The sequence below is a fragment of the Coregonus clupeaformis genome, chromosome 16, assembly GCF_020615455.1.
Source record: "Coregonus clupeaformis isolate EN_2021a chromosome 16, ASM2061545v1, whole genome shotgun sequence".
NCBI classification, from domain to species: Eukaryota; Metazoa; Chordata; class Actinopteri; order Salmoniformes; family Salmonidae; genus Coregonus; species Coregonus clupeaformis.
The window spans coordinates 384354-396528 of record NC_059207.1 but is presented as its reverse complement, the minus strand read 5'-3'; the positions used below and the strand labels follow the sequence as shown (position 1 = coordinate 396528).

At 43.4% G+C, this 12175-nt stretch overlaps 1 protein-coding gene across 2 annotated transcripts; it reads left to right on the top strand.

Annotated features, from left to right (window-relative positions):
* Window positions 1-4730: 4730 nt before the first annotated feature.
* On the top strand, window positions 4731-11658 carry senp2 (SUMO specific peptidase 2). 2 transcript variants are annotated; one of them, XM_045225502.1, is made up of 16 exons: window positions 4731-5258; window positions 5682-5743; window positions 5877-5989; window positions 6161-6230; window positions 6385-6475; window positions 6581-6767; window positions 6884-6990; window positions 7086-7171; window positions 7263-7390; window positions 7491-7610; window positions 7732-7863; window positions 8005-8214; window positions 10043-10122; window positions 10252-10336; window positions 10499-10594; window positions 10698-11658. In XM_045225502.1, exons 1-16 carry the CDS (start codon window positions 5107-5109, stop codon window positions 10758-10760), a joined length of 1782 nt encoding a protein of 593 aa, XP_045081437.1. In that variant the 5' UTR covers window positions 4731-5106; the 3' UTR covers window positions 10761-11658. The 2 variants fall into 2 exon arrangements, with proteins under 2 accessions (XP_045081437.1, XP_045081436.1); XM_045225501.1 differs by having other exon boundaries at window positions 7488-7610.
* The last annotated feature ends 517 nt before the right edge of the window (window positions 11659-12175 follow it).

Below are 12175 nucleotides of genomic sequence, written 5' to 3'. Positions count from 1 at the left end.
CATAGGCAGCATCAGACATGCACAGACCTAAAGCAATACTTACAGTATTGTTAGATTATGGGGTTGATCAAAAACTGATGGTGGTTTGGTGAAGACACTAATACAAACACCCCTACATTTTACTTTGTTAATCATTCATTAACACTGATGATTAGTTCTGGGGAGCTTTAGACTCACATGTAATTACCAACTCAAAATGAGACCTGCAAGGAAAATAGTAACTACTAAGTAGGCTAGTTCTTCTTTTAGACCGGTCATTCCAGTCCAGTGTAGTTTGACAGCAGTTTCACAGAAGGGGGAAACTATAATCTTAATAACCAGTTAAATCTTTGGTAGTTGTCTTTAGTTACACTGCATATCATGGCAGTTCACCTAGGGGTCAAATCACTGATATGCCATGTATTGGTGCTCTGGTAATTATATATAACACATTCTAATATAGTATAGAAATTGTCTGTCTATCTCGCTCTATATATATATATATATATATATATATATACAGCTGTGGAAAAAATTAAGAGACCACTGCAAAATTATCAGTTTCTCTGGTTTTACTATTTATAGGTATGTGTTTGGGTAAAAATTAAAAATGTTGTTTTATTCTATAAACTACTGACAACATTTCTCCCAAATTCCAAATAAAAAGATTGTCATTTAGAGCATTTATTTGCAGAAAATGACAACTGGTCAAAATAACAAAAGATGCAGTGTTGTCAGACCTCGAATAATGCAAAGAAAATAAGTTAATGTTCATTTTTAAACAACACAATACTAATGTTTTAACTTAAGAAGAGTTCAGAAATCAATATTTGGTGGAATAACCCTGATTTTCAATCACAGCTTACATGCGTCTTGGCATGCTCTCCACCAGTCTCTGCTTTGTTTGATGGCTTGTGACCATCCATCTTCCTCTTGATCACATTCCAGAAGTTTTCAATGGGGTTCAGGTCTGGAGATTGGGCTGGCCATGACATGGTCTTGATCTGTTGGTCCTCCATCCACACCTTGAGATACCTGGCTGTGTGGCATGGCGCATTGTCCTGCTGGAAAAACCAATCCTCAGAGTTGGGGAACAATGTCAGCACAAAAGGAAGTATGTTTTCTTCCAGGACAACCTTGTACGTGGCTTGATTCATGCGTCCTTCACAAAGACAAATCTGCCCGATTCCAGCCTTGCTGAAGCACCCCCAGATCATCACCGATCCTCCACCAAATTTCACAGTGGGTGCGAGACACTGTGGCTTGTAGGCCTCTCCAGGTCTCCGTCTAACCATTAGACGACCAGGTGTTGGGCAAAGCTGAAAATTGGACTCATCAGAGAAGATGACCTTACTCCAGTCCTCTACGGTCCAATCCTTATGGTCTTTTGCAAACCTCAGTTTGGCTCTTCTTTGCTTCTCATTGATGAAGGGCTTTTTTCTAGCTTTGCACGACTTCAGCCCTGCCCCTAGGAGCCTGTTTCGAACCGTCCTCGCCGTGCACTTCACCCCAGCTGTAGTTTGCCATTCTTTTTGTAGGTCACTTGATGTCATCCTACGGTTGTTCAGTGACATTCGAATGAGTTGGCGGTCATCCCGGTCAGTAGAGAGTCGTTTTCGCTCTCTGCCGATCTGTAGCTTTGTTGTCCCCAATGTCTGCTGCTTGACCTTGTTCATATGAACCGCCGTCTTTGAAATTTTAAGGATGGAAGCAACCTGACGCTCACTGTATCCCTCTGCCAGTAAAACCAGAATTGAACCCTTCTTTTCCTCACTCAAAACGTTCCTTTTCAACTGTTTTGGCATGGTCAATAGTTATTTTTTGATTAATATTACTTTTGAGGTACTATTAGCACAGTTTTTGCCATCCAGCTGGTCCTATTGCAAGAGGATAGTGATGACCACAGCAGTGGTTTTTATACTTTTCCTCGTTAAATAAGATTTAGTTCAGATGATCACCTAATCAGTACCTAATTCAGTAGAATGAGGTGTGCCTGTGTTGGAATTCAACAGACACTGGAATGGAATGGCTGTCATACATGTAGAGATGCTGATTTAAGAAACATTTGCAGTGGTTTCTTAATTTTTTCCAGAGCTGTATATATAATCAGCAACAAAATCAGTTGGTTCATCTGGGGCTTAAATCACTGAGATGCCCATTACATTATGTAATAATTTGGGCATACAAGGTAGGAGGTACCAGCTGACCGCCAGTTCCACACTAGACTAACCAATGACCACGTTTACATGCGTACAGGTCCCGTGTAGCTCAGTTGGTAGAGCATGGCGTTTGCAATGCCAGGGTTGTGGATTCGATTCCCACGGGGGGGCAGTATGAAAATGTATGCACTCGCTAACTGTAAGTCACTCTGGATAAGAGCATCTGCTAAATGACTAAAATGTAAAATGTACAGTATTCTGGATAGTAGCTCATATCCTGCTTTAAGGCCTTATTCCGGATAAGCTGTTTACATGCACCTTTGATATACCGCTCACCAGTATCCCTGTATACATGAATAAGCAGAATATTCCTAATTTAAGTTAATATGGGTTAAATGGAATAGTAACTGAAATATGGACACTGACTGTGCCTTTAACCGCTCACATGTACCGTAATATAATATGAACTCCTGCAGAATTATCCATGTCTTGCAGTAAAATTATAGAAACATTTTTAATTTTGTCTCTGGAACTGGAGTGGAGAAATATACTGAACTAAAATATAAACGCAACATGTAAAGTGTTAGTCCTATGTTTCATGAGCCGAAATAAAAGATCCCAGAAATGTTCCATGCGCACAAGATTCTGTGCACACATTTGTTTACATCCCTGTTAGTGAGCATTTCTCCTTTGCCAAGATAATCCATCCACCTGACAGGTGTGGCATATCAAGAAGCTTATTAAACAGCATGATCATTACACAGGTGCACCTTGTGCTTAGGACAATATTAGCAGTTTTGTCACAACACAATGCCACAGATGTCTTAAGTTTTGAGGGAGCGTGCAATTGGAATGCTGACTGCACGAATGTCCACCAGAGCTGTTGCCAGAGGACTGAATCTTAATTTATCTACCATAAGCCACTTCCAACGTTGTTTTAGAGAATTTGGCAGAACATCCAACCGGCCTCATAACTGCAGACCATGTGTGTAACCACGCCAGCCCAGGAGCTCCACATCCGGCTTCTTCACCTGTGGGATCGTCTGAGACCTGCCACCCGGACAGCTGATGAAACTGTTGGTTTGCACAACCGAAGAATTTCTGCACAAACTGTCAAACTGTCTCAGGGAAGCTCATCTGCTTGCTTGTCATCCTCACCAGGGTCTTGACCTGACTGCAGTTCGGCATTGTAACTGACTTCAGTGGGCAAATGCTCACCTTCAAAGGATACTGGCACACTGGAGAAGTGTGCTCTTCACACATGAATCCCGGTTTCAACTGTACCGGGCAGATGGCTGACAGAGTGCCCCATGGTGGCGGTGGGGTTATGGTATTGGCAGGCATAAGCTACAGACAATGAACACAATTGCATTTTATCGATGTCAATTTGAATGCACAGAGATAGCATCCTCATGTCGCAAGGATCTGTACACAATTCCAGGAAAATGTCCCAGTTCTTCCATAGCCTGCATACTCACCAGACATGTCACCCATTGAGCATGTTTGGGATGCTCTGGATCAGCGTGTACAACAGTGTGTTCTAGTTCCCGCCAATATCCTGCTAAGTAACTTGCAAAGCCATTGAAGAAGAGTGGGACAACATTCCACAGGCCACAATCAACAGCCTGATCAACTCTATGTGAAGGAGAGTTGCATGAGGCAAATGGTGGTCACACCAGATACTGACTGGTTTTCTGATCCACTCCCCTACCTTTTTTTTTTAAAGGTGTCTGTGACCGACATATGCATATCTGTATTCCCAGTTATGTGAAATCCATAGATTAGGGCCTAATTTATTTATTTCAATGGCCTGACTTACTTATATGAACTGTAAAAATCTTTGAAATTGTTGCATGTTGCATTTATATTTTTGTTCTGTGTATGATTTCTTTCTTTCAGCGTCTCTTGAGAAAATGCGAATGTGTTATCTTTGACACTGTTATGCAAGCAGACAGTATTTCAACCACATAAAATATGCACCCAAGACGGACTGAAGTCTTCTCAGAAACGTGTTTCATCAGCTTTTAATTTCCTTCAAACCGGTCAAACTGATGCCATTTGGACACTTTGCACAGGACCAATCATTCCACATTTTTGGAGTTATTGCGGGTCCCTAAATGAAACAGAAAACTTTACCGGTGGTAACTAGATGAATGCATTAATTCTATCGATGTAAGACATTATTCTGGCGAACGCTACTTTATTTAGTCTTCTAGGGCAACAAGTTATGACGGAAGAGAAGCTGCATGTGTAACTATAGTTGACAAACAAATGGCCACATCAAACGTTGGAAATTATAATATGGCGTACCAAATGTCGGAAATTATAAGCAGAAACTTGTCTAAATTAGGGGCGAAAATAGGCTATACGAGTATCAGCAAAATAAATTATTATGGAATTATTATGGCGGATCGAACTGCGCATGTAGCCTACTTTTTGAAATGATTTGTTTGACAATCCACCGAAAACATCATCACACAACACCCATGATATGGACAACTGAACCCGTGCAGACCGAGAAAAATCGCCTGAAATGTTTTTACACGCCACAGTATCCAAAGCGTTCAAATGCTAGTCGGAACTAAGAAACTCGGAAATGTCGGACTTGCTAACTGGTTGTAGTTATACACGTGCCGCTGTCAACTAGTTAGCAAGTCATACATTTACGAGTTTCCTAGTTGCGACTATTTCGGGAACGCGGCATAAGATTAGCATATCCAAGTATACGGTACGAGGAAGTCACTGATGTTTTCCCCCTACGTGCGCTGACGGTCTTCACGTTTGTGTACATTCACGTCACTCATTTCAACACGAAGCTAAATGCTAGGCTAATTGTGCTAGCTAGAAGAAAGTGAATGGTGTTGTGGCGCAGGTAGAACTTTCGTGCCCACGGAGCTTATATTTTAAACCGCGGATAGTCCTGGCCCGACCGTACGAGGAAGTTTCCATTCTCTCGTATCTGTCTGTGATGTACGGATGGGTAGTTGACGGAATATCGTCGCTCTTCGAGCCTAAAACCGGGCAAAAACATTCCGGTTGGCCTGGTTTGAACGTTGGCGGGGAGATAGACTCGCAACGGCGGGATAGCAACGCCAGGCCGACCAAAAGGAACTACCAGAGGTCGGTGACTGGCTTGGTGCTAGCACATGTACTGTCTTTGGTGCTAGTGTGCTCTGTGTAGTTGTTTATGCAACGCGTCAGTTAGCTAGCTGGCAAACGCTAGCCAGTCAACTAGCTAACAACTAACGTGTCACTCCTAGCTCGCTAACCTAGCTAGCTAGCTAATTCTTAGTCATTCATTCCAGTTGGTGTTAGCTGCTTGCTTCAAAAATAAACAAGGCTAGGTAACTTTTTCCTCGTGCCTCTTACCAGACGTTAGCTAACTATTTCCTAATCAAATAGCAAGGTACTGTAGAAATGAATCAATATAACAAACTAACTGTAGCTAACTTGCGAACAAATGTAACTTTACTACCTGGCTAGTTACTGTTAGGTAATTAATGTTCGTTGTTGTTGACTAAACGTGTTTACATTCTGTTACAGCGTTCATGTTTCAGAAAATGTTAGCCAGAGTGAACCAGTGGCGATCAAGAGACAGAGAAGAGGTATGGTAACTTATTACCAATCATTTTTAGCCACTGTTCTTATCAGTAATTGTCATTGTAACTAACGTTAGCTAACTAGTCAGCTTTGAACTTGAACTGACTGTGTGTACTGTACTCTCTCTCATTGTCATAGACATAATTGTTAGTTTTGTGAAGAAGACTGTAGCAGGGGTGGCTGGACTGCTGAGACTGAGGAACCCACTGTCTCCTGCCAGTGAGAAGAACAGAAGGTACACAACAAGCCAGGTATGAATGTGTACCAGTGATGAATTCTAGTACCGTACACAACACATTCATAAACCACTGCTCTGACTGAGAGACCCATACCAGTACACAAACATTAAAATGTTTGTGCAATAGCTGCACAATATTCACATCTGACTATGTCCTAAATCACTCCTATTATGACAAATGTAGGGCCCCGTGGGACTGATGGGAATAGATGAACTCCACACCTCATGGATGAGCAGCTCTGATTGGAAAATGGGTGAGTAACGAGGGCTCTGATTGTTTGATCGATAAGGAAGGAGGACAGCTGTGTTGTACATTACAACATCATGGTATATAATATCTGTGTAACAGCAGAGGGGACAGGTGAAGTAGTTACTTCAACTTTTTTGTCCCTCTTTCCATATCTCCAGAGAAACCGACAGTAGGCGGACGGAGTGAGAGGGAGAGAGGGGGGCTGGGCCTCCTTCACGGAGCCTCTCCTCCTCTGGTGAGGAAACACACGTAGGTCTCCTCTTCTGTTGTCTACTGCATACTTTCAGTTCTGGGGATTTAATACAAAGGTTATACAAATGTGGAATGTTCCTCCTGTAAACTTTGTGTCCTCAGTGGCTCGGTGCTGGGTCCAGGGAACCCAGACAGAGGAAGAGACGGAGACAAGCCCCAGAGGCGCTCCCTCCAGCTGCTGCCCAGTCGGCCTACCCTGGGGGTGGGTGTTGGGACAGGAACCCCCAGCTCAGAACTACCCCTGCCCGCCCCTAACCGCAGCCACAGACAGTGCTTGGCAGTGGAGGAGGTGAGTTAAGAATGAGTTTGAAATTAAAATCAACCCTGTGATTGATCCTGGTTTTTATTAAATGCCACGCCAGGTATGTCAGTAGTAGTCAGGTGTTCTGTGTGTTCTGTTTCCAGGCTCTGAAGGAGAGTGATAAGGAGCACTACAGACGGCTACTGGAGATGGTGTCAGAGAAATACAGCAAGTGCCAACCACTGCCCTTCACCCGCACCAAACCCCAGGGGTGAGTGGTGATGGAGAGTCTGTGGTTATAATTTAAATTCTAGTGGTTCTGTTAGCTAGCTTTTACGAACCTCTGTTTTCCTCGCTTCCTCACAGCGCAACACTCACACAGAATGGACATAGGGTGGCCATTTTGGGAAGAACCTATGAGTCTGTGACCCCAAAGACAGGACCCCTCAGAGGTAGACTACTATCACAGCCTCTCTCACCCCCCTTCTCATGTATCGGATGCTGTTGACCTAGGCTAATGTATTCTCCTTCTCCTATCTGCAGCCAACCCCAGTGTGTATATGTGGAGAGATGTATCCTCAGCCAAACAGACTAGAGACAGGAGAGGAGAGTTATGTCTCAGTAAGCCTCTCAGCGCAGCTGTGGACACACAACCTGCCATCAATGCAACGGTAGGACACATTTATGAACTGTAGTAAGTGTGCAATGAATAGTCATAAAACTGCTATGAAGCGTCATAAGGTTGTTATAAAGTCTTTCTCCCTCCAGCAGAAGCAGCCAGAGCTGGATCTCTCTGCAGAGGTAGCAGCAAGACTCAACCTGGTGGACAGAGAGACACCAACACACACTGACAGACGCAACAGCACTGAGGAGCTCCCCAGGTTCACCAAGGTGAGTGTTATTTTTGCCTATAACGCTATGTCTGTGTAGTGTAAGAGATCTAGGCGTTGACATATGAGTGTAGGTATTATATGGGTCTGTTTTCATTGTTTATTTCGAACTGTGTGTGTAGGAGATGGCTGTGGAGGTGAGTCGTGCCCTGTCCCATAGGGATCCTAACCTGGTCCTGAGCTCAGCCTTCAAGCTATGCATCACACAGAGAGACCTGGCTTCACTACAGGAGGGGAGCTGGCTCAACGATGAGGTGTGTATGGTTGTTGGCTGTTAAGTTTGAGGTTGTTGGTGTGTGAGTTAGTGAGGGAGTGTGTGCCTGCGTGAGAGAGTGTAAGATGTGTGTGCGTTTAACAAAAAACTCTCCCTCTCTGTCTCTCTCTCTCTCTCTCAGGTGATTAACTTCTACCTGTCCCTAGTGATGGCTCGTAGCAGTAGTGAAGGGCGAGGGCTGAAGGTCTACTCCTTCAGTACTTTCTTCTTCCCCAAACTACACGGTGGAGGGGGGCACGCCGCCGTGAAGCGATGGACCAAAGCTGTGGACCTCTTCCAGTATGACATCATCCTGGTTCCGCTGCACCTGGGAGTCCACTGGTCACTGGCTGTAAATCGCCCCAGATTGACGGGGCTTCATTCACATTAGAACAGTGACCACCAACCAGTCGATCGACTGGTCAATCTCCAAGGCATTCCTAGTCGATCACCAAACATTGCTGTAAAAAAACAAACGATAAAGCCTTACGGTTAAATATATATTATTTTTGTTTAGGCTGTTGGTGGTAGGTGCACTTAATTCGGCAGCCCTAGCGCTAGGAAGGCTAAGTGTTCCCATTTTGAGCCATTTAATGTGTCTTAAGGTAGAACTCTGCCTACCCGGCAGGCCCAGAGAGCAAATCAAGTGCACCTATAGGTTCCCTCTAAGCAGCATGCTGAAATATCGGCATGCGCAGAAAAGCACGAGATTGAACTTCACTCAACTTTCTAGAGTTAACACTATCAACGTTTCCCTTTACTGTAGAAATTGTGATCGAATCAATGCAGTACTAGCCACTTTCAATGCAACATACCGAAACAAAACAAACTATGCAAGACTTATTAGTATGCAAAACTAACTCTGCAAGTGTGATTTTGTTGTAGGCAGAATGCATCATAGTAGGATTCTATTGCATTGACACGCACGACTCAGCCCATACTCTACACAGACTGTTGTGGCATAACCAATCAGCGCTGCAGTAGGCCTATATGCAAATAGACCATTGCCATATATCGATCTGTGCCATTCACTTTGAACTGGACTGTGTTTACTGCATGAGAGGTCGTGAGTAGATGCGCTTGTTTTGGAACTGAGCGAGAGCTGCATGTAACCACGTGTGCACATTTGTTCATATCCTTTGCTAGTTAGTGAGTTATTAGCTCAGTTATAGATCATTTGTAGTCAGCAATGGGGGAGTGATTTGCTTCCTACAAGAGCACAAAACGTGCTTTGTAAAAGCTAGTCGAGTAAAGAGCTTTTTGTGGCAATGTTGTATTCTGCCTACTTCCACTCACGGTACAACCAGCACTGCAGCTGCAATGAATGAGTATAGCAAAGTGTTCCGATAAGCTTACGTTATTATTAGCGACTTGTCTTTTTTAATATCAAGGAATATTTCACTTTCTCTGGTCATAGGAGTAACAACATGAATTTGTGCACAAGGCAGAAATAATGCAGTGCGACTTGAGTTTCGCCATCAGCTGGAAGTCCCCTTTTCTCAGCGGAGGGACGGTGAGTCGGGTGAGAGGCAGCCTCACCGCTGCTCCTTCCCTCCACTCAGACTGACCATCAGATGCAGGCCATCAGTCCGTTAAAAAAAAGTTAGTTATTCTCACTCACTGTGCCTCACGTAATGTAACACATGATCTATTACCAGTGTGATCATATACCTGACATGTTTAAATATGGCTTGGCAGGGTCGTATTTCGGAGGACGCGTGGTTCTCGACCTCCGCCTCTCCCGTGTCCGTGGGGGAGTTGCAGCGATGAGACAAGACTGTAACTACCAATTGGATATCATGAAATTGGGAAGAAAAAAAGAGTTAAAATTAAATTATTTATTTTTTTAAATACAATTGAAAAGTCTTCTGAGAAGGACATTGGCAGGGCAATTCAAGCATAGCCAATATGCAGTGATAATATATTGGGCCTATAGCCTACTGCACAACCCTCATTGCTACAGAACTGTTTTTAAGTGGTTCGTGTTGCATAGGCTTATGTTTTTTAAGTTATGTTTTTAAAAGAATCTGAGCGGTAGATCTCGGCTTGCATTTTGACTCAAAGTGATCTTGACTCAAAGGTTGGTGACCACTGTTTTAGAAAGTCTACTGGTACTTCTCTGTGGTCATTTGTAGATACCTGTGGACTTAGTTTATTTCTCTCTGCCACTCCCTCTCTAGGTGATAAACTTTAACTCCAGGACCGTGAGGTCCTATGACTCTATGGGACAGAGACATGATGACATCTGCAGCCTCTTACTGTGAGTCCTCAGTCCCCTCCCAGTAATCATTTGGTTTGACAAAAGTACCTGTAATCTGATGACCATATTTTTTTGTAATTTCGTTCTGTAATCCTGTTACATGTATTTGGTTGGTCCAACCCTGTCCAGGCTGTACCTGAGTGAGGAGCACAAGGCCAGGAAGGACCAAGATCTGGACGTGTGCAAGTGGACAGTGGGCAGCTTGAGGGCCAGCGTAAATTACCCATACAGAAATACAGATGAATCATCTTTGTTGTTATTTTATCTTGAACTCATACAGAGTGCGCTTATGGCTGTCAGAAATAGCATCCGTTCTCTAGTGAAATGATTTTGACCAGGATCCCTCATGGTGTCTTCTTGCTTTGTGTGTGTGTAGGAGATCCCTCAGCAGAAGAATGGCAGTGACTGTGGAGTGTTTTCCTGTAAATATGCCGACTACATCGCCCAGGGGCGGCCTCTCAACTTCCGACAGGTACATAGGCCTTCGCAGGCTATCATACTCACTCGGGGTAAACTCATACAATCTCGCTTTTTCACTCAAACACTGATGTCTCTCACTCACTATCTCTCCTCAGTGTCACATGTCCCTGTTCAGGAAGCTGATGATCTGGGAGATTCTCAACCAGAGGCTTCTGTAGGACTACACAAAAAGAAATGACAGCTACGCAACTGCAAAACAACCATTACAACAGAAGTGATAACAAGCAACTACAACAGTCACGACTACTACACAGCCTCCAAACTACAACAGGAAGGACAACTACAGCGAACAGCTAGAAGCACAAAAGCAATAAAAAAGATGACTTAAAGGACCAATGCTATGGACCACAGAACGACCTCTTACCCTCTGGCAGTGGGTAGAAGTGCAGTCCTTATAGTGAAGACAGGGTGGGTGCTCTCCGAAGCATAGACGTTACAAAGGGATGGTTTTGAATTGAAGTGCCTTGGACTACAGAGGGAGTCTGTCTTTCATACTTCTAGATAACACTAGATGGGGAATCAGGTACACACTTGAAAATCCCTGCTGTCGTTGATGCTAACTTAAACTTAAAACAAGCTTTCTGTGTGAAACCAGAGTGTTTTGTTAATGTTTGTTGTGTATATATGATGTCTATATTAGGTACTTTATTTTTATGATTAGTAGAAAGTTGAGTGAGAACTGAGGCATATGTTATGAATGTTATTGAATGTCTTAATTGATGGTTGACTCATCATTGAGGAGAAGGCAGACATAAGAAGGCTGCATGTGTGTGTACTATATTTATGTAAATAGTTATTTTTTGACTGAAACGTCTTGGGGTGCGAAGGTGAGTTTAGCTGCTTTCATTTTGGCTGGACTGGAAGAGAGACCGGTGTGTGAGGTGCGCCATCTCAAGCAGAGCAGGGCCCCATCTTAATCCCTCACCACCACCACCAACAGATATGGACAAATAATTTAAATCCTAAATGTGTAACAATAGTTTATTTATTTGATGCGGAAGGCTTTTCTTTATGGTATGTATTTTTATTTAATCCAGCATTAAAGGCATCAATGTAGATGTTTTTGCCATAAACTTTATAACAGTTCTATTGGATTTTATGAGTGTTTTCGTTAAAGGCATGTAGAGAAGAATTGCCAATGAGTCTGTACTGCTTTAGCTTGGGTCTGCCTCCGAAATTGCTCCCTATGACTCAAAGTGGTGCACTATATAGGGAATAGGGTTCCATTTCCAATAGGCCCTTGGCCATAAAGCTGTATGTGCTTTAGCTCACACCCCTGTAGTGTTCAGTGTGACGGTAAGCCTGTAGCTAACATGTATGGGATGGCAAAGGAAGCTGAGTTGGCTAAAGCGCGTACAGATCTGGGACCAGGCTAGTACCGCTTATGCCCTGGTCATTACACTGCTTATTACGTTGCGTGTATTTCTGCAGCTATTATTCATGTGTGCATAGAGCCGTGCTGACAACCTCGGTCATATTTTTGTACGTAATAAATGTCAGAAGGAAAGAAATGGACCCGCTCCTGTTATTGACTAGTCACTGTCAAATGTATTTTGTTTATGGAATATGTAAA

Excerpts from the sequence above, each read along its gene's own strand:
- senp2 (XM_045225501.1), top strand. The coding sequence starts at position 5,107 with ATGTACGGATGGGTAGTTGACGGAATATCGTCGCTCTTCGAGCCTAAA. Across the intron at positions 7,391-7,487 it reads AACCTGCCATCAATGCAACG|CAGAAGCAGCCAGAGCTGGA; the intron begins GTAGGACACATT and ends TTCTCCCTCCAG. Across the intron at positions 7,611-7,731 it reads AGCTCCCCAGGTTCACCAAG|GAGATGGCTGTGGAGGTGAG; the intron begins GTGAGTGTTATT and ends CTGTGTGTGTAG.